Source organism: Xenopus laevis, chromosome 5L, assembly GCF_017654675.1.
Source record: "Xenopus laevis strain J_2021 chromosome 5L, Xenopus_laevis_v10.1, whole genome shotgun sequence".
Taxonomy (NCBI): Eukaryota; Metazoa; Chordata; class Amphibia; order Anura; family Pipidae; genus Xenopus; species Xenopus laevis.
This window is the reverse complement of record NC_054379.1, coordinates 145,804,428-145,830,730: the sequence shown is the minus strand read 5'-3', so window position 1 is coordinate 145,830,730 and position 26,303 is coordinate 145,804,428. Positions and strand designations below refer to the sequence as shown.

The window sequence follows — 26,303 nt, the reverse complement described above, 5'->3', positions numbered from 1 at the left end:
CCTGGAGTTTTCAGGATAAGGTGTCTTTCTGTAATTTGGATCTCCATACTATTAATTCTACCACAATATCATTTAACCATTAACTAAACCCAATTTGAATCCAATAAGGATTAATTATATCTTAGTTGGGATCAAGTACACACTACTGTTTTATTATTACAGAGAAAAGGGAAATAATTTTGAAAAATGTAAATTATATATATAAAATGGAGTCTAAGGGAGACATCCTTCCCATAACATTGGGTTAAGATGTTTTCAGAAAACTGATCCCATACCCGGACAATTCAGAAACCTGAATGCCAGTTCTCTGTATGGTTCCCCTGATGCATTACCACATGCAACATTATAAAGCTACAACCTAAGAGCCTCCGTTGATTTCAGAAGTTAATACGTGTGGTTGTCATATTGAGCCGACGCTTTCACATGAGCCCCAGGCTTTAACGGCCGCTCCCGCCTGCTAAGTCTATGCGGTGCCTTACGAGGTTCCCCAGAGGTACCATAGAATTAAGCTCTTACTAACATACATTACTGCCTGGGGAAATAGACAGGTTAGGAGTCCACTGAAGTGAGCGAATAGTAATGGAATAATGAAGTAAGAACCTGCATTGAACCGAGGGAAGCATTAACATCCTCTGTATTCTGGCTGGCTTGGGAAATTATATTCTTCCAGCTCTGCACCAAGGCATTCTCTCTCTCTCTGTACTGTTTGCTACTGGCTTTGCATGTTAATATTCCGACTGCGTACACTTTGTAGCGTGTCATGGTTTTGACATGCAGCCTTACACTGTGCTGTAGGATTTTAGGCTGCTCCCCGAAGCTTCAAGTCAGATACCACTTACGTGTCTCAGTGGGGTTCAGACAGCTTTTGTTTTCTTGCGATCAGAGGCTGATGTACAGCGAGTGGGAGGGTGAATGAGCGTGAGGCTTTGACAGCCGCCGTTGAGAGATTGCGTGCAAGCTCCCTTTTTTATTTTTTTTTTATTTTTTTATTCCATCCTAATCTCTGGGGCTGTCTTGTGGAACCGCCGCTTTCTGTTCGTTTGTACACAGGAAAACTTGGATTTCAGCCCTTGTGGCTTTATGAACATGTGTAATGGATGAGCAGATTTTTAATTGGGATCACAAAGGGTCTCTGTCCAAATGCAGTGAAGCAGGACTTTGTATATGTGGGTGTGAATTTCATTCCTAGTGACATCCAATGCACAAAGTATGTTATTAGCTAACCAGTCTGACCCCCACTGACCAGTCAGGAACGTATCCATCAGCCTCACTAAACAGATGCTTAGAAAAATAATCTGAAATATTTAGAAAGTGCCAAAGATAAAACTTAGAAACATAACTATGGAGCAATGGTGCACTTTCAATGTTAGGCGCCAATAGATCAGTCTATTGGCACCTTACATTGAAAGTGCACCCAATGAATACAGGTATGGGACTTGTTATTAGTGATGCACCGAATCCACTATTTGGGATTCGGCCGAATCCTCTGTGAAATATTCGGCCAAATACCGAACCAAATCCTAATTTTCATATGTAAATTAGGGGCAGGAAAGGAAAAAGTGGAAAAAATTCTTCTTTTGTGATGGAGTCACATAATTTCCCTACCCACCCCTAATTTACATATGCAAATTCAAAATTCAGTTTGGCCAGGCACTAGGATTCAGCCAAATCCGAATCCTGCTGAAAAAGACAGAATCCTTGATTCAGTGCATCCCTACTTGTTATCCAGAATGCTCAGGACTGGGGGGTTTTCTGGATTCTGTAATCTGGATCACCATACCTTAAGTCTACTAGAAAATTGTTTAAACATTAAATAAACCCAATAGGATGGTTTTGCTTCCAATAAGGATTAATTACATCTTAGTTGGGATCAAGTACAAGTTACTGTTTTATTATTACAGAGAAAAAGGTAATAGTTTTTGAAAATTTGAATTACTTGATTAAAATGGAGTTTGTGGAAGATGGCCTTCCTGTAATTCGTAGCTTTCTGGATAGCAGGTTTCTAGATAATGGATCCCGTACCTGTAGATGAAATAATGTAGTATGGCAAGTGTAACACCATGTCAGAGAGAAGCTTAGATCAGATACATGCCTCCCAACTGTCCCGATTTTGACAGCTCGACCTGCAGTCCCGGATTGTTACTGAATTGACTTTCTCTTTGATCTCCTGCACTGAACAGCCAGAAAAAGATACAAAGTTTGTAACTTAATTGTCTTTTGGTAGAGAGTCCAGAAAAAGTATCGAAGTGCACTTTGTAACAGTTTTAGATAAGCAAAGAAACAATTGTAACTATTTAAGATAAGCAGGTCGCTTGGGAAAACTGTGACATGCAGCTTAAAGGGCAAGTCACCTTCATTAGCAAAACTGTAATAACACATAAAAACCACAGAAATGTGTTCAAACTTCCGTAACCTGCCAAATTTTGTAAAATGAACATGGTAATTAGGGGTGTGGCCACAACAATTGGCGTGGTCAAACAATTTTCACTGCGATATGCGCAACAAATCTTTATGTCCCTCTTTCTATTTCCAAAATGTTGGGAGGTATGCAGATATATGGCTTGGTAAACCAGGCAAGCAGTCTGCGATTCTTTCAAGATAGTTTGACCACTGTTCCATAGAAGCTAGTAGTAGACAAATTTATTAAAGGACAAAAAAAAGTAAATTTACTGGGGGTGCCAATGTGTTAGGCACCCAGAGCCAGATTAATAGTAAATGGGGTGCTAGTCAGGGTAGTGCTTTGTGGGCACCCCGCTTAAAACTATAGTTTAAGAAATGACGTACCTTTATAACTCTTGTGCAGTGCCCTCTTTGCTTCTCCCACCCTCCCTCCTCTTTACAGACATCCAATAGAGCCAGAGCCGCAGGATTTGAAAGCTGAAAGAAGGCGCATAATTAAAAAACTATAACAAATAAATAATGAAGACCAATTGAAAAGTTGCTTAGAATTGTCCATTCTATAATATTCTCAAAGTTAACTTAAAGGTGAACCACCCTGATCGTTATACTATTGTGCAGGGCCGCCATTAGAAATCACGGGGCAATGTACAACAACATTTTCAGGGGCCCTGGGCCCCGCCCACCCCAGATCCCACCCACACCACAGTTAAAAGTCCACACAGACATCAGTGCTAAAAAAGGTAACCCACCATGCACACAAGCTATTGATGGTCAGGGCCCCCTTATAAGTCGAAAAAAATTGTGGTGCTAAGGCCCCCCTATGAAAGTTTTATATAAGAAATTGGCGGTCAGGGCCCTCCTACAAATTAAAAAAATAATTGTGACTAGGGCCCCCCTATAAGTTAAAAAAAAACTGACGCCAGGGCCCCCATAAAAGTTTTAAAAAAACATTGGTGCCAGGGCCCCCCTTACAAGCATATGCCCAGAGCATATTTTTTAATAAAACATTGGTGGCAGGGGCCTATAGAGTATTAAAATAATACATTGGTGGCCAGGGGATTACAAAAAATAAAAAAAACACAAATTGGTGTTCAGTAGAATGGAACTCGTGGCTTCAGAACTTCAACTTCGCCTCGTGACTTCAGGTCTATTCGCCACTTCAGGACTTCAATTTCTGCTGTTTTCGTGACTTAGGGTCTTTTCGCCGCTTCGGGACTTTGGCTGTTCGGGACTTCAGGAGAGGCAAGGCGATGCAGCACGACTTTGACACTGTCAAGGGGGGCCCGGCTGTTACGAAAAGTGCAGCACAGCTGGGCCCCCCTTCAGGTCCGGGCCTGTTACACTTGTAGCCCCTGTGCTCCCCCTGATGGCAGTCCTGCTACTGCACATGTGCAGTATCATGGACACCCGAAGAGGATTGGTAGCTTTGTATGGCAGGATTAGGCCAATCTATGGTTAATAATGTAAAATAATAAGAAATATCTCTTTTTCCGCTGTAGACATTGATTTCTTGCTACTTAAAGGGGATCTAAACTGCAAAAAAAATAACTGATATAATCAGAGAATACTGTATTAATTTTTGTGATTTCTAAGATACTAGCAGATTTAGACTGCTATTTGCAAGCTTTTTTTAGCTTAAAGGAACAGTAACGACAAAAAAAGAAAGTATTTTAAAGTAATTGAAACATAATGTCCTATTGCTAGGCACTGGTAAAACTGCCGTGTTTGCTTCAACAACAGTATTTAATTTTACTGTATATTAACAAGCTGCTGCGTAGCCATGGGGGCAGCCATTCAGAGTTGAAAACTGAGAAAAGGCACAGGATACTCCACAGATAACAGATAAACTCTGTAATATACAATGGGATTCTTCAGAACTTAATCTGTTATCTACTGTGTATCCTGTGCTTGAATTACTGCCCCCAGCAGCTTGATTATATAAACTACCTGTTTCTGAAACACACCAGTTTTACCAGTTCCGAATTGCAGTACATTATATTGTCATTCCTTTAAAACACTTGTATGTAAATGTATTTTTTCACACTAACATACATGTTTCCACATATTGAACGGAAACCATGAAAGTCTGTCTGTTATCGCAAGGACCAGTCACCCCATCCCTTAGGCTCACAGTATAATTCAACCTTTCCCTTACTTTGTTTCATTGTGAACTAATGGAATCTGGGACTTGAAGCTTCTCTGCTTTCCATAGAATCTGTGCACCGCCAACTGTAGAAAGCTGTGGGATTTCAAGTCTCAGAATCCACTTACCATGAAGGACTCGTCTCCATGGCAATTCACATAGTTATTATGCCCTTTTTGTAGGGGAACTATCCAGAAAACGAAAATTTTATATAAGCTTCAGCATACTGAAATAAGACGTTTTCTAAATATAATCAATTAAATATTCTGTACTGTTTCTGAAATAATCAAGTTTATCTTCACTATATCTCAGCATCTGTTTCTCCTCATTCTGTCTTCATGCAGGAGTTGGGTGTCACATAATCATTGACAGTTAGATCCAATATATCTTTAGGGGAGGGCTTCGTTTTGCCTAGAAGATGTATTAGAGCTCACTCAAATAACTGATTCCAGTACAAACAAAATCTAACAAAATAACTGCCTTTTGCACAAATCCTGCATGTAGAGAGACAGGATTTCTGATGATTTTAATAGAGTGAGCTCTAATACATCTTCTAGGAAAAGAAATGTTTTGAATCTAACTGTCAATGAATATCTGACACCCAACTGCTGCAAGAAAACAGAATGAAGATAAACAGATGCTGATAGAACGACAGGGAAGATAAACTTGATTATTTTAGACGCCATGCAGAATGTTTAATTGATTGTATTTAGAAAGTTTAGTGTGATGAAGCGTATATTAAGTTTTCATTTTCAAGATAGTTCCCCTTTAACATAAACCCAACTGAATGAGACCATGTCAGAAATAGAGGTACAAGGTAGATGCAACATATTATGCAGCGTTTTGCAGAGATTGAATCACAAAAATATTTCTGGACAAAATACTAAGCCAGTTTGGCTTAATAGTTTAACAGGGAACCAGCTAAGCACACGGCAGTGTTTTTTTTTTTTTCTCAAACATGATTTCATGAAATGACTTATTTTTTTTGGTTGGTTTTGTGAACATTCTCCTTTTTCCTAGGCTCGAGCCCTGACTGCTCAGACAGCAGAAACTGACGCCATTCGATTCCTAGTAGGGACACAGTCTCTTAGATATGATAATCAGGTGAGTGTTACTTGTGCAAAGCTCTTAATTCAACATTAGAAACACAAATATGTCTGCAAATATTAGTACAAACTACATCAGCAATATTAGGGTGAATATTCTTTGTACAAAAAATAGATCGTTTGAAACACCCAAGTACAATCCAAACCCCATTTTATGTTTCCCAATGTTATGTATTCTCGTTTTTTATGGAGTTTCAATGGAGGATTTGTTGGATTTTAAACCAGGTTATTCCTATAATTTATGAAATCATTTTGGACTATTTTCCATAAAAATACCTGTTTTCTAGCCGTTTACTCTTCTGGTTTTTTTTTGGTCCATTGGAAAATGTAAAATTAGTGCCAAATTAAAATAAATATCAGGGACACTTGTAATAAATTAAGTAGGGTTGCCACCTAAAGGTGGCCATAGATGCACAGATAATATTTTGTACCAATTTTCATACAATATTCGGTGCGTGTATGGTGGGAAAAGAGCGACAGATATCAGCAGAAGACTTGGATATTGGTCGGGTCCTCGATAGGGCTGGACGGAAAATTTTGCCTTTGAAGGCACCCAAACATCGGCCATTGTTAAGTGCTGAATCGTCAGATACAGGTAGCATTCTATTGTTTCTACCTGTATATCTGACGATTCAGCTCTACACGTGTGTATTGAAACAAACAATCTTTCTTGGAAGGATCTTTTCCAAGAAAGACCGTAATTGTCATGCCTTTGGCCACCTTACCTGGTTGATTATGTGGGAGAGGGAGCAGGATTAAGAGGGGTGGGGAATGGCATCAGGGGGAGGGGTTAGGACCCAATCAGGGCAGGGCTATGACACATGGATGGAGCTACAACATGGATGACCAGTGGAGACTGAAAATTTGGGAGGAGGCAAGGTTGAAGATGTGATGGTTTGGAGCAAGGAGGCAGGATTAGGACTGAATGGATGTGGGCAAAATTAGTAGGGACTGTAAATGTACAAAATAAAATTGTAATACCAGCCCCATCCATGTCTGGAATTGTACTGGCTAGGCTGGTGAAACACTGACCAAGCGGCAACCCTAACTGCATACAGATTAAATCAGTGCATCCCTTGCAGGTTGCTTTTCTAGAAGTGTCCCTGATTTTTCACATTTTCTAGTAATCTTATTCTAAATGTTTGTCAAAAAATGTTATATACCGATTTAAATGAAAACTATACCCCCAAACAATGTAGGTCTCTATAAAAAGATATTGCATAAAACAGCTCATATGTAAAACCCTGCTTCATGTTAATAAACCAATTTCATATTAATATACTTTTTTAGTAATATGTGCCATTGGGTAATCATAAATAGACAATTGCCATTTTAAAAAATAAGGGCCACTCCCTGGGATCCTATGATTCACTGTGCACACAAACATACCAACAAAACATACATGTTAGGTCACATGAGCCAATTAACAGACAGAGTTGCATCTTTTGCTTACACACTTCTTCCTGTTACAGTTAGAGCTGCAGTATTTCTGGTCAGGTGATCTCTGAGGCAAGCACACAGACCATCACTAAATGGTGGTTCAAGGCAAGAGATGTAAAAGGGCAATATTTACTTAAATATATATTCCAGTTTGGTAAGAGTCTTTAATATGCCACTTAATTTGTTTTAAACAAGTTTAAGCTTAATTATTCATTTTGGAGGTATAGTTTTCCTTTAAACAGATGATAGCTAAAGCCCAGATTAAAGCCCCCTTACAACTGAGGTACTTCTGCATAGAGCTTGGGTTCAAATCCATTTGTGTATCAGCCATATTCAGCCCAGCTATATTTTTTTTTCCTGGGGTAAAATACCTCCATACTTACGTTTGTGCAGCCAAGTGCCCATTGCTTGTTAGAAAGTATTGGAAATGTCCAATTCATAAATTGGGAGTTTATGGTGAAGTCATCTCTAATTGCTTTATGTAAGGGCTATGGTTCTTTTCGAAACCACAGAATCTGCATTTATTTTTATTTTACAATTACATTTTCTGTGCCATTTTCCTTCATTAATGTAACTGTTTATGTATAGATTCATGTGATAGACTTCGATGATGAGAATAATATTATCAATAAGAATGTTCTACTTCACCATGCGGGAGAGATCTGGCAGATTGGTGCAAGTCCAGCAGACAGGAATGTGCTTGCAACATGCTACAATAAAAGTAAGTAATGCTTTTATTTTCCATGATAAAACTAGTAGGGTGCATCCAATCCACAATTTGGTTTGGAATTTAACCTAATCGCAATACTTTTTACAGGAAGTACTCATCCAAAATGAGTCTACACCCTCATGGGACTTTCAGGCTCGGGATAAAAAAAACCTGATACATTTCTGTTCAAAATTAGTGCATTTTTGTAAATGTTTCACAGATTTTAATACACAAATTAGGGTTTGTGTTTGGTTCTGTATTTGGCTGAATCATTTGTGGATGATTCAGTATTTGGCCAAACCCAACAATTACGGGATAGGGGCATCAGTAAAATCTGCAATCCAAAACGTTAAAAGTTGACAAAATATTTATTCAAATTGATGCAGGACAGTCCTGAATCGCTGACCCCATCAGGATTAGATCTTCCTGGTAAATAGGCGGGGTTTTGTGTTTTAACATGTCCGTTTTCTTTGTGTAGGTAACAATAGAAAGTGAAAACACTGCTACTGTTTCAACTTTGCCGATTGGTATATACCCCATGGACATACAATAATGCAGAGTATAACATACCTCCCAACATTTTGGAAACAGAAAGAGGGACAGATTTTTTTACCACGACCCTTTTTTGTGGCCACACCCCCTAATATTCATGTTCATTTTACAAAATTTGGCAGGTTATGAAAGTTTGAACACATTTCTGTGGTTTTTATGTGTTATTACAGTTTTGCTAATGAAAATCAGTTTCCCCAAGAGACCTGCTTATTTTAAAGGAGAAGGAAAGCTACTGAAGCAGTTTATTGCCAATAGATTAGCCACAATAGTGCAAACTATAACACTATATTTATTCTGCAGAATGCTCTTGAAGTATTCTCTGTTTGTTTAGGATAGCAGCTGCCATATTGGCTTTGTGTGACATCACTTCCTGCCTGAGTCTCTCCCTGCTCCCTCATAGCTCTAGGCTCAGATTACAGCAGGGAAGGGAGGAGGGAGGGGGAGAGGAGCAAACTGAGCATGCTCAAGGCCGTGCCCTTGAGAGCTGAAAACAGGAATTCTGATATAGAACTTCATGTATACACAATAGAAGGAAATAAATATGGTATTTCTTTTGACAGAGGACACAGAGCAGCATTATATTGAGGGTTTACTGGTGTATTTATATAGACGGTGGCTTATTGTGGCCCTCCGACAGGCTTCCCCGATCGATAACTGGCCGAAAGTCTGCCAGATCTTGATCGGGCAGGTTAAAAAATCCCTTCGGATCGTGGCCGCATCTGTCAGTTGATGCAGTCCCTTGATCCGACCACCCTTATGGACTGCGTTGTAATCCGATCGTTGGGCCCTAGAGTGGATCTCCCTGTGTGTGGCCAGCTTCAGTATCTATTCTGGGCTTTCTGCCAAAAGCCAATTGAGTTAGAAACGTATCTTTTTCTGGCTGTTCAGTGCAGGAGATCAAAAAGAAAGTCCCGGACATTTCTGTAAAAACAAACCCAGGACTGCGGGCTGAGCTGTCCTGCTAAAAACGGGACAGTTGGGAAGTATGGTATAATGCCAATGAATCCTCTTATGGAACAGAAAGCAACAAATTAGTCTACACCTCTGGATCTTTAAAACCATTCTAAAATCATCATAAAAACTGGCGCGTTTCAGACCATACATCTCCTTTCTCATAGGCTGCCATCTAATCATGTCACAAGAATAAATATCACATGATAGGTGCTCATGCCACAGAGAAATCCTTGCACAAATTCTCATTCCTTTCCCCAAATTTCTCTATTTGACACATACGACAACCATTTCCGGAATATTGGACTGACTCGTTTTTTTTTTTCTGTTTATAAAATATATCCCTTCCTAATTCAGCTTGTTACTTCTCTTGTAGTTGTGTGTGGCAGTAGCTGCAGAAACATCATCGATAAGGAGTAATTCTATGTATTGGAAAACGAATGCAGGAGTTTTATTTTGTTTATACCTCTCTTTTGTATATAGCGAAGGAGAAGGACCTCCAAATGCCTGTGCTCAAATGGTACCGTGTAAATACAAGAGTTATCCGCCAATGCATTGGGGGTCCAGATATCGGTGAGACAAGCCGTCTGGTAGGGCCCATGCATGGGCCACTAAGCAGCATCCATTCCTGTGGTATCACCTTTTATGAAATTTACAAATAGACTTTTATGTGTGGAATATCATGAGGTTTTGTGTTTGAAAGGAGATTTTTTTTTGTACTTCTTTCCTTTTTTTCCCTTCCAATTACAGGCATGAGACAGCAAGACTCTATACTAAATAATGTCTAAGAAAGCCTCCAAATATACGAATTAGCCCGACTAGAAGTGAAATAGCCTTCGTGAAGTGCATTGGAAGTTTTGTGACAGATGAGGTCAATTTTGCCAACAGCCTGAAAGAATATTTTGCCTCTGTATTCATGAGACAGGCTGGATTTAATATCCCACTGACTAAAATAAATTATTCAGTTGAGGAAGGTGAAATGCCAAAAGGACTGTAGATCATTCCAGGAGAGAGTAGTAGTAGAAAATTAGAACTTGACAAATCCTCAAACAAGTAGAAATACTGCCTCTGAATTTCCACAGATGTTACAAGGTGCAATCGAAAAAAAACCCTTGCTTCAGTAATTAAACCTTAATCAAGTACACTCTTCCCGTTCAGTCCCACTGCACATTATGGACTTCAACTGTGTCACATTAATGCATAATATTAACTCGTTGTTCACCTTGTGATGAAAACCAAGGGGCTTTCCTGTAGTATTAAGATTTGAGGAGGACAAGATTTCCATGAGGTTTAGTTCCCTGACTCTAGCAATGGATCTTGCGCCACAGACTCATGTTCTAATACATGTGGTACAGGTATGCGATCCGTTATCTGGAAACCCGTTGTCCAGAATTATGGAAAGGCCATCTCCCATAGACTCCTTTTTATCCAAATATTCCAAATTTTTAAGAAATTATTTCCTTTTTCTCTGTAATAATAAAACAGTAGCTTGTACTTGATCCCAACTAAGATTTAAGAATTATCCCTTATTGGAAGCAAAACCAGCCTATTGGGTTTATTTAATGTTTATTTGATTTTCTAGTAGACTTAAGGTGTTAAGGTCCAAATTACGGAAAGATCTGTTGTCCAAAAAAACCCAGGTCCCGAGCATTCAGGATAACAGGTCCCATACCTGTACCTCCTTGTGACCCAAAACAAGACATTTAGGGGGTTATTTATCAAGGTCCGAATTTTTCTAAGTATTTCTAACATAAAAATCCGATCAACTCTGACTGCCCAAATGGACCTTATTTATCACTTAAAAAGTCAGAAAAAATTGGGTCGGGCAAAAATCTGATAACTTCGTAGCTTTGCCAGAAATTTACGAATTTTTTTTACCAAAATCCCCAAAATTATTGGATAGCAGTACAGACAGCGGCACACTGGGACCTTCCCCATTGATACAGGACCTCGAGAGCTTTGAGATGCCAGAATTTATGAGTCTGACTTTTAAGACCATCAGGCCTTAATAAATTCCGAAAAATTCATAGTTTGTTTTTTTTTTTAGTGTGAAAACTACGAATTTCGGATATTCAGAGCATAATAAATAACCCCTTTAAATGTAAGGATGCACCTAATCCAGAATTTGATTTAGGATTCGGCTGAATCCAAGCATGTTTCAGCAGGATAGGGATTCGGCCAAATCTAAGAGCCTTGGCCAAATTCGAACCCTACAAAGTATTAAAAATTTGTGAGAACCAACTCTTTTGTCACAGAACAATCGTTTGCGGCCCCAAGGAAAGAGTTCGGATTGGTATTCTGCCAAATCCTGTGTAAAGTATTTGTGATGCAGACGATTCCCGAAAATTAGGGTTCGGTACATCCCTAGTACTAAATCCTGTATCTGGTTCAAGGTTTGGCAGTGTCTAAAGTCCTGTGCTCAGTGGTAGGAATGTTCAGCTGAACCAAAAAGTTGTAAAAAATGAAGTATGTAGAAAGGGCTTCTCTGAGCACTTTTGTAGCCTACTTACATTCTTATTTATATGTTTCGTTTATAAGTCTCTTTGCCAGCCTCCGCAGCAGACCCCCCTGTGCCCAAACCATGTCTTTATCAGTAATCTGACTGGCACCTGGTATTTTCTGTTAGGTACATCAGAAAAAAACACTTTTTTTGAGATGGAATTTTAGTGTGATTTCATAAAGGGACAAGCCTCAGTATTCAGGCTACATTGCTCAGGAAAGGAAATGATGAAAGTGGAGTCCGCTCCGATTGGCTGGCCCTTAAAGTGGACTTGTCACCCAGACACAAAAAGTTGTATAATAAAAGTCCTTTTCAAAGTAAACATGAAATCCAGCTTTTCTTTTTTATTAAAGCTTTCATATCTGTTGTAAGCTCATATAAAAATCTTAGCTGTCAATCAAATATAGGCATAGAGGCAGGGCAGACAATTGCTTTAACTTTCCATTCAGCAGTTCCTAGATGTCACTGCCGTCCCCACATTCCCCCGTTCTCTTCACTATTTAATTGTGTAGCCAGGGCATGGGGATGGACATCAGGTCCCCCATTATGGTGCACAAATAAGATTCTGAGATGATGCAAGGCTTGTCTTAATAATGATGTCCACAAAATGGCTCCTGTATGCTTGCTATAATTATGAATTATATTATACTGCTCTGGGTTGGCCTGTTTTTAAAAAAGGAAAGATTCCACCCACTCCACATCACAGTTACAAGACCACATAGACATCAGCGCTAAAAAAGTAACCCCCCCCCCCACACACAAGTTATAAAAAGCTATTGATGGTCAGGGCCCCCTTATAAGTTACAAAAAAAACATTGGCGCCAGGGCCCCCTTTACAAGTTAAAAAAATTGGGGCCCCAAAAAATTTATTAAAAAAAAAAACATTGGTGCCAGGGCCCCACAGACTTTTTTTTAAAAAACATTGGTGGCAGGGGCCTATAGAATATTTAAACATTGGTGGCCAGGGGATTAAAAAAAAAACACAAATTGGTGTTCAGTAGAATTGAACTCATGGCTTCAGGACTTCAACTTCGCCTCCTTTCGTGACTTTGGGTCTTTTCGCCGCTTCAGGGCTTCAATTTCGGCTGTTTTTGTGATTTCGGGTCTTTTAGCCGCTTCGGGACTTTGGCTTTGGCTATTTTCATAGCTTCGGAAGGTCGGCTTCGGCTGTTTCCGTGGCTTCGAGTCCTTCGGCTGGCTATTCAGGACTCAGAAAATGGCCAAAGGCTTCGGCCCTCGCAAGGGGGGGGGGCGACTCTTTCAAAACTGCAGCACAGCTGGGCCCCCCTTAATGCCCAGGCCCGGGACACTTGTCCCCCCTGCCCCCCCCCGATGGACAATACATTTATTGCTGGCAGTAACAGATTTCTCTTCAGCAGAGATTCAAGATGGGGAACCTGCTCAGTATGAGCTGAATCTGCTGAGAAATGGCAGCAACTAATGTAACTAATATTATAGCAGCCTGGAGAAGTGGTCAGACCACTAAATCTATAACAGGGATATAGATAAGATAATAATAAAATATTGTGTTCCATGAATATCTAGGACAGCAGATAAGTGCTCATCCAGAAAGTTATTCTATATCTGAGAGCAAATACATTGACTTTCCAAAATCTCAACTCAATGGGGATGTTCACCGTTAAGTTAACTTTTAGTATGAGAGAGTGATATTCTGAGACAGTTGTTTTTCATTTTTTATAATTTCAGTTCTCTCCAGTTTGCAATTTCAGCAATCTGGTTGCTAGGGTCCTTGTTATCCTAGCAACCATACATTGATGTGAATAAGAGACTTGAATATTAAGGATTATTAATATTATTAGGAGAGGTTTATTACTCTAATAAACTTGAATTTACTCACAACTCGAATGGGTTTATGAAAAAACTCAATCGTTTAAAATTAGATTGAATGTAAACAACCCGAAAACTGTAATCGAATTCGAACCCAAAACTTGAGTGTCAGGATGGCGATTAACATCTTCAAATGGGTCAACTGACTTCTGGGATGGACTTCTACATGAACTCGACAGGTTTTAGGTGACGGCATATCAAATTTGAGTTTTTTCCGGGGTAGGGGTATGATAAATCTCGATTTAGAATTTGAGTTGGTAGTTTTAAACTCGAAATTTTGAGATTCGAAACTAAAAACCAACTTGAAATTTTAAATTTGAATTTACCATTTGAGCCATAGTAAATCTGTCCCTAAATGTGTAGCCTTACAGAACATTTGTTTTTTAGATGGGGTCAGTAACCCCCATTTAAAAGCTGGAAAGAGTCAGAAGAAGGCTGGGGGTTGATTAATAATCCACATCTTTAATAAGAAAACAGCACAGATTTTTTTTAAAATGATACAATCAAAAAATATCAAGATGTGTCACTGGGGGGGCACATTTACTATTGGTCTAATATCGAGGGTTAATTAACCCTCGATATTCGACTATCGAAGTTAAATCCTTCGACTTCGAATATCGAAGTCAAAGGATTTAGCGATATTCGTTCGATCGAACAATCGAAGAAATAATCATTCGATCGAACGATTAAATCCTTCGAATCGAACGATTTGAAGGATTTTAATCCATCGATCAAACGATTTTCCTTCTATCAGAAATTGGCTAGAAAGCCTATGGAGACCCTCCCCATAGGCTAACATTGATGCTCAGTAGGTTTTAGGTGGCAAAGTAGGAGGTCGAAGTTCTTTTTTAAAGAGACAGTACTTCGACTATCGAATGGTCGAATAGTTGAACGATTCGTTCGATTCTAAGTCGAAGGTCGAAGTAGCCAATTCGATGGTCGTAGTAGCCAAAAAAATACTTCAAAATTCAAAGTGTTTTTCATTCTATTCCTTCACTCGATCTAAGTAAATGTGCCCCTAACAGTTGCAAATAGTGTTTATTAGAAAACATTGTTTTATATGTGAAATGACATACATTAGAAGGGAACAAGAGCAACTAATTTTTCCCATTGAACCTGAAATGTATTAGAATGACTGAAAACCAATTACAATATTTAACTGTACATTTGGCTTTTATTTTTATCTGAAAACAGATATTATTACAGCAAGAGTCTAATTTTTTTCCCCTTTATGTAAAAGCAAATGAACATTGGAAGAATGTGAACGTGTGTCAGCGACTATTGTAGAACATTGTGGGTTGTTTTTAAAAAGAAAAGCCAAAAAGATGTCCGTCAGCCTAATTTTAGCATGGTACCAACACAGAGCTATACCATTAGAAATCTTAACAGGGATTAGAATTCTGAAACATTTAGAAATGTGCAAGTTTGAATATATGAAAAGGAGATCACGGCTGACATGTCTGCTGGAGATCTTTGAACATATTGTCAAGCCGAGAGACAAAGGAGAACCTGTAGACATAATTTAAGTGGATTTCTGAAAAGCATTTGATATAATGAGCAGTGCCCACGGTTCATCTACAAAGTCAATAGCTGGAGCAAAGAAAATTTGGCTTGAGCACAAAGTAAAAGCAGAAATGCAAAGGGGTATTAATGCAAGGGCCATTTTGTTTCTGGTATTGTTGCTTTTATGATGCCTACCACTGTGCCACAGTATGAAGCGATTAAAAGCACTGTTCACCAATGCAAGTTTTATAGATAAGTCTGGATATCTGAAATGTCACTTAAAGGGGAACTATCACGAAAATGAAAATTTTATATTAGCTTCAGCATACTAAAATAAGAAACTTTCTAAATACAATCAATTAAAAATGATGCACCATTTCTGAAATAATCAAGTTTATCATCATTATTCCTCTCTCAGCATGTTTCTCCTCATTCTGTCTTCATGCAGGAGTTGGGTGTCCGATAAATGATCCAATATATCTTATAGGGGGGCTCCTTTTGCCAAGAGCTCACTCTATTAAAATCACCAGACATCATGTCTCTCTACATGCAGAACTTGTGCAAAAGGCAGTTATTTTGTTTGTACTGGAATCAGTTATTTGAGTGAGCTCTAATACATCTTCTAGGAAAGGAAGCCCCCTCCCTATGAGATACAGTTAGGCCCATAAATCTTTGGACAGAGATGACTTTTTTTCTAATTTTGGTTCTGTACATTACCACAATGAATTTTAAATGAAACAACTCAGATGCAGTTGGACTTTGCTAAAAAAAATCGAAAAAAGCCAGCATAGTTCTGGAAAAACATTCTTTGGACAGATGAAACCAAGATCAACCTCTACCAGAACGATGGCAAAAAAAAAAGTATGGAGCAGACGTGGAACAGTTCATGATCCAAAGCATACCACATCATCTATAAAACATGGCGGAGGCAGTATGATGGCTTGGGCGAGCATGGCTGCCAGTGGCACTGGGAGACTAGTGTTTATCCATGATGTGACACAGGACAGAAGCAGCCAAATGAATTCTAAGATATTCAGAGACACTGTCTGCTCAAATCCAGCTAAATGCAGTCAAATTAATTGGGAGGCGTTTCATAATACAGATTGACAATGACCCAAAATATACACCAAAGCAACCCAGGAGTTTATTAAAGCAAAGAAGTGGACTATTCTTGAATGGCCAAGTCAATCACCTGATCTGAACCCAATTGAGCAGCATTTCACTTGTTGAAGACTAAACTTTGGACAGGAAGGCCCATAAACAAACTAAAAGCCGCTGCAGTAAAGGCCTGGCAGAGCATTAAAAAGGAGGAAACCCAGAATCTGGTGATGTCCATGAGTTCAAGCCTTTAGGCTGTCAATACCAGCAAAGGGGTTTCAACCAAGTATTAGAAATTACCATTTTATTTTCAGTTTTTTAATTTGTCCAATTACTTTTGAGCCCCTGAAATAAAATGATTGTGTTAAAAATAAATGCTTTAGTTCCTCCCATTTTTATGCAATCTTTTTGTTCAACCCACTGAATTAAAGCTGAAAGTCTGCAGTTCAACTGCATCTGAGTTGTTTCATTTAAAATTCATTGTGGTCATGTACAGAACTAAAATTAGAAGAAGAGTTTTCTCTGTCCAAAGATTTATAGGCCTAACTGTATATTGGATCATTCATCCGACACCCAACTCCAAAATCAAGCGTATATATACTCCCAAAGGGGGTATGTATAGGAAGAGATCAGCGCCTGTGGCAACAGAAATTAAAAACAAGCATAGCGTAATACGTTCATAGTGTAAAAATCACCCCGTGCATACACTAGATGTTGAATAGGTGTATTCTCCTTTTCCTTCAAGTAGCTAGTGATAGGGGTATAGATTAGCGATAGAGGTAAAGGAAGGATGGTGCCTTTTTTGTAAAATAAAATATATTCCAGCGGTGAAGCACCTCCACCTTCTATATAAAATGCCTACTTACAGACCACTACTGTGGTATTATGCATATAGCAAGGCGCACTTTCTGGTCCCTCCTTCAAGGTTCGCCGCTCCTTCCAGGTCCCAAATCAGGAATAAAACCAGTAATAGTGTAATACCATTTATTATTAAAAAATAATTAAAATCAATTAAAAAATTCACACTCACATTTACCCTGGCGGGTTTTGCGCATTGAGTCCAATAAAAAGTTTGTATGGGGTTCACAGGGATGGTCCTGTCAGCTCACTCCAGACTCCCTTGTGGTGCCTTGCTTCTGGGCTGTTGTGTCCCCCAAAAAACCCAACTGCTGCACGAAGACAGAATGAAGAGAAACAAATGCTGAGAGAGGGATAGTGAATACAAACTTGATTATTTCAGAAACAATGCAGAATTTTTAATTGATTGTATTTAGAAAGTTTCTCACTTCAGTATGAGGCTTATATTAAATTTTCATTTTCGCGATAGTTCCCTTTAAAGAATTCTGCGTACCCTGAAATATCTTATCTTATATCATTAAATCTGTGTAATTTATCCTCACCTCTGTGCTCATTGGAGAGTTTAATGATCATATTGTAAATTCTATAAATTATTATAAACAGCCCATTCTGCCTTCAGAGTATAGATTTACTATAGCCGCAGCTGTTAGAGTAGTGCCAGTAACAATGGAGGGAGGCACTAAACAACATGCCATCAGGTTCCATATTAAAGCATACAATAACTTCCATGCCAGTCCTGCAGCTGTGAAATATGTGACCAATGGAGCAGCACCAATAGTAATGCTGAAATACTCTAAAATGGACATCAGTTTCCTCTTTAAGGAACCCAGAGCAATGGTTGCCACAGACTGCCCTGCAAAGACATGAGAGCATAGAAGCTATGAACCTGCAAAAGAAAAGGCACCTCTACCACCCTCTAGGAAGTTCTGCCCATAAGAAATAAGGGGTGACCCCCTCCTAGTCTGCTCCTGTAGTTTATTAAGGATTATACTGTATATGTTTTAAACCCTTTCCAATTGCCGAGTGCATCAATTGTCATCTCTAATTTATGACCTTGTCTTAAGTACAGGTATGGGTTAAAGCACTGCGTATCTTGACAGTGCTATATAAATAAATGATGATGATGATGATGATGGGATCAGTTATCCAGCAACTCATCCAGAAAGCTTTGAATTATGGGAAGGTCATCTCCCATTTTTTAAAAATGATTTCCTTTTTAACTAATAGTAAAATAGTATTTTGTACTTGATCCTTAGTAGGATAAAATTCAAATGTATTGGAGGCAAAATAGTCTTATTGTGTTTATCTCATGCTTAAATGATATTATAGTAGACCCATAGAGATCCCTTATCTGGAAGACCCCAGGTCCTAAGCATTCTGGATAACAGGCCCCAATATATTCAGTCCCATGACCTCCTGCTTTAATATAGACACTGACCTCCATGGTAACATCTGATTTACCCCAACTGCCTTATTAATTGCAGTTGGGGTACATTAGCCTGTATATATTATATGGTGTACTCACCAAGAATCATTGGCTTTTAGGCCCTTTGTTCAGAATTATAAATGGACTCACAATGCAAGTTTTAGTATCTCCCGATGAAGGGACATGTCACTTGAAAAATGGACCCTGTAGTGCTCATTTATAGACACTAGGTAGGCAGTAACCCATGGCAACCAATAAAATGTTTGCTTTCATTGTCCAGCCTGCAAATAGCTGGAAAAATGGTTGTGATGGGTTACTGCCCACGTGCAAATTTGCCCAGTGTTTATAAATGAACCCCCCGACCTGTGGACTATGCAATGTATAGGGCTGATACCAGAACTAAGTGATGTGTTGCCAGTGTACTATTGCCCTAATATATTTAGAATAATTTAAAATAATTCTTCAATCTCGAGCACTCGTTTGTCTACCCCCCCCTATGATTCACATACTATTCCTGTGTTTACATTCAGCTGATGAAAGCCCTTGGTATTTCTGAGACAGCCTCCTCCTGCCTCCAGAACACTAAATATCATCCAACTGGAACCGCATAGAGCTGGGCACAGTTATCACACATATCAGCTTTGATTTTCAAATATTTAATAAGCGCCTGTCGTATCATGTAGTTTTCCAATTGCAGAGAAGATAAGGAATAAATAATGCTAAACTACTATCATACCAAGCATTCCTGATATATAGGGGGTTCTCTGCTTATTCTGCTGTTCCACAATAAGCTTACTTGAATTTAGGATTGTTTTTTTTCCTTCTGTATATATATATTTCAATAAGAAAATTTGGGCAAACCCTGTTTGATCTGCAGTATTCCTGATGGTGCAGATTCTGCAGCATTAGGGTTTAGGAGATACACGTACCAGCGAGGAGCTGTGTGGTGCAGTGCAGAGACATTGTCTGATGATACACGGGTCACTGCATAATGTTCTGCTGCTTTAATATTCACTGCACAATGTTCTGCTGCTTTAATATTCACTGCATAATGTTCTGCTGCTTTAGGTATTCACTGCATAATGTTCTGCTGCTCTAGGTATTCACTGCATAATGTTCTGCTGCTTTAATATTCACTGCATAATGTTCTGCTGCTTTAGGTATTCACTGCATACTGTTCTGCTGCTTTAATATTCACTGCATAATGTTCTGCTGCTTTAGGTATTCACTGCATAATGTTCTGCTGCTTTAGGTATTCACTGCATAGTGTGCTGCTGCTTTGGGTATTCACTGCATAATGTTCTGCTGCTTTAATATTCACTGCATAATGTTCTGCTTTAGGTATTCACTGCATGCTGTTCTGCTGCTTTAATATTCATTGCATAATGTTCTGTTGCTTTGGGTATTCACTGCATAATGTTCTGCTGCTTTGGGTATTCACTGCATAATGTTCTGCTGCTTTAGGTATTCACTGCATAATGTTCTGCTGCTTTAATATTCACTGCATAATGTTCTGCTGCTTTAATATTCACTGCATAATGTTCTGCTGCTTTGGGTATTCACTGCATAATGTTCTGCTGCTTTGGGTATTCACTGCATAATGTTCTGCTGCTTTGGGTATTCACTGCATAATGTTCTGCTGCTTTGGGTATTCGCTGCATAATGTTCTGCTGCTTTAATATTCACTGCATAATGTTCTGCTGTGCTGCTTTAGGTATTCACTGCATAATGTTCTGCTGCTTTAGGTATTCACTGCATAATGTGCTGCTGCTTTGGGTATTCACTGCATAATGTTCTGCTGCTTTAATATTCACTGTATAATGTTCTGCTTTAGGTATTTTCTGCATAATGTTCTGCTGCTTTAGCTATTCACTGCATAATGTTCTGCTGCTTTAATATTCACTGCATAATGTTCTGCTTTAGGTATTCACTGCATACTGTTCTGCTGCTTTAATATTCATTGCATAATGTTCTGTTGCTTTGGGTATTCACTGCATAATGTTCTTCTGCTTTGGGTATTCACTGCATAATGTTCTGCTGCTTTAGGTATTCACTGCATAATGTTCTGCTGCTTTAATATTCACTGCATAATGTTCTGCTGCTTTAATATTCACTGCATAATGTTCTGCTGCTTTGGGTATTCACTGCATAATGATCTGCTGCTTTAGGTATTCACTGCATAATGTTCTGCTGCTTTAATATTCACTGCATAATTTTCTGCTGTTTAGGTATTCACTGCATAATGTTCTGCTGCTTTAGGTATTCACTGCATAATGTGCTGCTTCTTTAGGTATTCACTGCATAATGTGCTGCTTCTTTAGGTATTCACTGCATAATGTTCTGCTGCTTTAATATTCACTGCATAATGTTCTGCTTTAGGTATTCACTGCATAATGTTCTGCTTTAGGTATTCACTGCATACTGTTCTGCTGCTTTAATATTCATTGCATAATGTTCTGTTACTTTGGGTATTCACTGCATAATGTTTTGCTGCTTTGGGTATTCACTGCATAATGTTCTGCTGCTTTGGGTATTCACTGCATAATGTTCTGCTGCTTTGGGTATTCACTGCATAATGTTCTGCTGCTTTAATATTCACTGCATAATGTTCTGCTGCTTTGGGTATTCACTGCATAATGTTCTGCTGCTTTAATATTCACTGCATAATGTTCTGCTGCTTTAGGTATTCACTGCATAATGTTCTGCTGCTTTAGGTATTCACTGCATAATGTGCTGCTGCTTTGGGTATTCACTGCATAATGTTCTGCTGCTTTAATATTCACTGCATAATGTTCTGCTTTAGGTATTTTCTGCATAATGTTCTGCTGCTTTAGGTATTCACTGCATAATGTTCTGCTGCTTTAATATTCACTGCATAATGTTCTGTTTTAGGTATTCACTGCATACTGTTCTGCTGCTTTACTATTCATTGCATAATGTTCTGTTGCTTTGGGTATTCACTGCATAATGTTCTGCTGCTTTGGGTATTCACTGCATAATGTTCTGCTGCTTTAATATTCACTGCATAATGTTCTGCTTTAGGTATTCACTGCATACTGTTCTGCTGCTTTAGGTATTCATAACTGATCATCAGTAGTTGGTACCAGCAGAGCTTGGGTCCTGCTCTCCACTATCTCCTCCAAGTTATAGCGGCTCCCAATTGTTCAGCCTGGGCACCTGTATCTTCAGTACACATAAATAAGTAAAAGCAAGTGCATCATTTATTCAGAACCACTTTGATGAAATCGCAGATATCATCAAACAGAACATAATGTATATTTGGGAGGGCTACCCTAAAACTACAAAGGTTTGAGACTGGCCTTGCCTCAGAGGATGAGGGAATAGAGAAAAATAGTCTCTTTTGGCACCCGCTCTTCATAAATATGGCAACTACAGTCATTGAAACTGCCCTTTAAAGGGGTGGTTAGAGGCACATTTATCAAAAGTCAAATTTCGAATTCATGTGACTTTTTAAAAACTCCCATAAATTTGAAAATCGAAATTTATTTAAAAAAATTCAATTTTTCAAACTCAGATAAATTAAATTGACCTGAAAACTCGTTTATAATTAATTTGATTCAAATTTTAAAAATTCAAATTTTTTTTTTTAAAACTCGAATCAAATTTGAATAACTCCCTAGTTGGATTTGACATTCGAATTTTCAATTCGACCCTTGATAAATCTGCTTCTAGTATGTTATACTATTTTTAGTATATTCTAAATTTTTTTCTTCATTCATTTATTTGCCTTCTTCTTCTGAATCTTTGCAGCTTTTCAAATGGGTCTCACTGACCCCATGTATAAACAAATGCTCTGTAAGGCTACACATTTATTATTGCTGCTTTTTATTACTCGTCTTTCTATTCAGGCCTCTCCTACTCATATTCCGTCTCTTATTCAAATCAATGCATGGTTGCTAGGGTGATTTGGACTCTAGCAACCAGATTGCTGAAATTGCAAACCGGAGAACTGCTGACTAAAAAGCTGAATAACTCGAAAACCACAAATAAAAAATAAAATGAAAACCAACGGCAAATTGTCTCAGAATATTCTCTCTACATCATACTAAAAGTTAATTTAACTGTGAACAACCCCTTTAATATGGAAACTTTTAAAGGATGAATAAAGAGAAATATGTGGCAGTCCCAGTGTATTAAATTGCTAACACTTTCCCCAGACTGTTTGGAGAAAAATGGCACCTGTAAAATTGCTGGGGATGCACCGAATCCACTATTTTGGATTCAGCTGAACCCCCGAATCCTGCACAAAAGATTTGGGCGATTACTGAACCAAATCCGAATTTGCATAGGCAAATTAGGGGTGGGAAAACATTTTTTACTAACTTGTTTTGTGACAAAAAGTCATGGGATTTCCCTCCATGCCCCTAATTTGCATATGCAAATGAAAATTCAGATTCGGTTCGGCCGGGCAGAAGGATTCAGCCAAATCTGAATCCAGCTGAAAAAGGCCGAATCCCGAACTGAATCCTGGATTCGGTGTATCCCTAAAAATTGCAAGTATAATTGTAAGCTCTTTTGGGCAGGGCTTTCTTCACCTCTTGTATTGGTTATTGGTCGCTATGTATGCAATTCTGCATGTTCACTGTATAAAGCAATTATTTGTACAGCGCTGCAGAATATGGCCGAAGGCAGAATCCTGGTCGAATCCCGAACCGAATCCTGGATTCGGTGTATCCCTAAAAATTGCAGGTATAACTGTAAGCTCTTTTGTGCAGGGCTTTCTTCACCTCTTGTATTGGTTATTTGTCGCAATTCTGTATGTTCACTGTATAAACCAATTATTTGTACAGCGCTACAAAATATGTTGGAGCACTATAGTAAAATTTTCTGATTTTAGTATACTGTACATGCACAAGAGAACCATGGGTAATACTAAAAAATGTGGCAGTTAAGCGCCAGTGTATTCCCTTTCTTTGTCCCTTTCTTTGGGCTCATTCATAAATGATACCTACAGCAACCGGCCAGCTCTTTGTTTTCATATTGTAACTTGTAGTAGGCTGGGCAGAATTAATTTTCGGCACTCATGTTAACAGATCAGCCCCATTATGTGGACATTTTTGGAATTTTGGCTTGGCCAAGTTTTGGGTCTTTTATAAGCTGTTGTTGGCAGTCCTGCTTGCAACGAGTGGGGTTGATAATTGTCAGACTCATGCAATACACACCTAGGGGTGATATTTGTGTCTTTCCTTTCTGCATTGGTTTGTTCAAGTGTATTTTCACACTACTGCAACCTTTAGAAGTAAAAAGGAATCCATGTAAATGTACTCAGAGTGCTTTTCTAAACATTTTTGCAGTTTACATGACACAGCTTGCACCTCAAATCAGTTTAGTGTAAAAATAAAAGCTGGGTAAATAGACAGGCTGTGCAAAATAAAACATGTTTCTAATATTGTTAGTTAGCCAAAAATGTAATGTATAAAGGCTGGAGTGACTGGATGTGTAACATAATAGCCAGAACACCACTTCCTGCTTTGCACTGAACAATTCTTTTAAGGGGTGATTTACGTGTGGTCCTTTAAAGGGGTCATGTCACCCGAAAAAATTATTCCAAATCCTACTTCTTTTTACGTTAGTCAAGTAAAATAAACTTTACTTTTACACTATATAAATTATTTGAATCTTGTTTCCTTCGGTCTGGGAATTCACAATTACAGCAATCAGGCAGGAGCCATTTTGTGGACACTGTTATTAAGACAAGCCTTGTATCTCAAAATCTTGCTTGTGCACCAGAATGGGGGACCTGATGTCCATCCCCATGCACTGGCTATACAATTAAATAGTAAAAAGAGAGGGGGAATTTGGGGAGAGCAGTTACATCTAGGAATTGCTGAATGAAAAGTGAAAGTAATTGCCTAAGGCATAGAGGAGGGGCAGACAATATTTGATTGACAGCTGAGATTTTTAAATGCGTTTATAATAGCTATGAATGCTTTAATAAAAGAATTTGGATATCATGTTTAGTTTGAAAAGGACTTTTATTATACAGCTTTTTATGTCTGGGTGACAGGTCCACTTTAATTCAGGTCTGGACTGGCAATCTGTGGGTTCTGGCAAATGTCAGAGGGGCTGCTGTAAGATCCAATAGACAGTCACATAGTGAGCCATTGAGGGGCTGTTTGGGCCTCTGTGTACCTTAAATGCCAGGGTCTATTTTCATTCCCAGTCCAGTCCTGCTTTAATTCCAGGTGAAACATGTAGAGAAATAGAATCAGGACACTGAATATTGTTTAACCAGAGGCAGCTGGACAGACAGATGTAGGTCTATGTAAAGAGTATACATTAACAATGGAAATGTACATTCATTTTCTGTTTTAAAGGATAACTACACCCTAAAAATTTATATGGCTAAAAATACCATATTTTACATACTGAACTTTTTGCACCAGCCTAAAGTTTCAGCTTGTCAATAGCAGCAATGATCCAGGACTTCAAACTTGTCACAGGGGGTCACCATCTTGGAAAGTGTCTGTGACACTCACATGCTCAGTGGGCTCTGAGCAGCTGTTGAGAAGCTAAGCTTAGGGCTCGTCACTAATTATCCAGCAGAAAATGAGGTTGGTCTGTAATATAAGCTGATGCTACAGGGCTGATTATTAAATTCTGATGCTAATTGCACTGGTTTCTGTGCTGCCATGTAGTAATTATCTCTATTAATTACTAATCAGCCTTATATTGTGACATTTCTATTCTATGTGTACTCTATATTGTGAGTGGGTCCCTAAGCTCAGTAAGTGACAGCAGCACAGAGCATGTGCAGTGAATCAGCAGAAAAGAAGATGAGGAGCTACTGGGCCATCCTCTGAGACACAGATATTTACTACTAAAGGGCTGTGGTTGCCTTGGGCTGGTACAGAAGTCCAACACTTGGGGGCAGATTTATTAAGGGTCAAAGTGAATTTTCGAAGTTAAAAACTTTGATTTTCGAACTATTTTTTGGGTACTTCGACCATCGAATAGGCCAAATTCAACTTCGACTTCGATTCGAATGAAAAAGTTCGACTTCGAAAATCAAATTACTGTCTCTTTAAAAAAGTTAGACTTCGACACATCGCCACCTTAAACCTGCCGAATTGCAATGTTAGCCTATGGGGACCTTCTAGAACCTATAGCCAAGATTTGGCTACGTTTTTAGAAGTCGAAGGAAAATCGTTAGATCGATCAATGAAATCGTTTGATTCGAAGGATTTCATCGTACGATCGAACGATTTTCATCTGACCGAATTTGGCCAAATTCGATTTAAAAAAACTTTGACATTCCGTGAAAAATAGAGAATGTATGTAAATTGCAAAATTGCTGGCGTTTTCTATTTGCAGCTGTCTCCTGTAGGTTCAGCCAAGAGACTTGCCCTGTGTGTGTGGAGCTCAGATGTGTTGAATTCAGAAAGAAGAGAACTCAGCAGGAGTAATTGTTTGTGATGGACACAGAGCTGTCGTGCTTCTATAGGTGCCTGTATTCATTTAATAGTAAATCCGGACCTCACATCATGTCCAATGTAAGAAATCTCCAGAGCAGCTAAAGGATTTATCAGCCCTTATTACCTATGGAAAAATGTGAATAGTTTTCTTCCAGCCTGGCACAAGCAATGTCTCTTCTCTCTTTGGGGCAAATTCACTAAGCGCCGAAGCGCCTAACGCTAGCGTCAATTCGCTAGCGTTGGGCATTTTCGTTACTTCGCAAATTCACTAACGAACGCTGGCGTAAATTCGCTAGTGTTACTTCGCACCCTTACGCCTGGCGAATTTTCGCT

General features: G+C 38.8%; 1 protein-coding gene across 1 annotated transcript in view; it reads left to right on the top strand.

Moving 5' to 3' along the window:
* The window catches only part of eipr1.L (EARP complex and GARP complex interacting protein 1 L homeolog), a 118,319-nt gene that overhangs the window by 11,846 nt on the left and 80,170 nt on the right, over positions 1 to 26,303 (top strand). Inside the window, 2 exon segments of the mRNA NM_001096651.1 lie at positions 5,564 to 5,647; positions 7,678 to 7,810. Coding sequence (NP_001090120.1) covers positions 5,564 to 5,647; positions 7,678 to 7,810 — 217 coding nt within the window.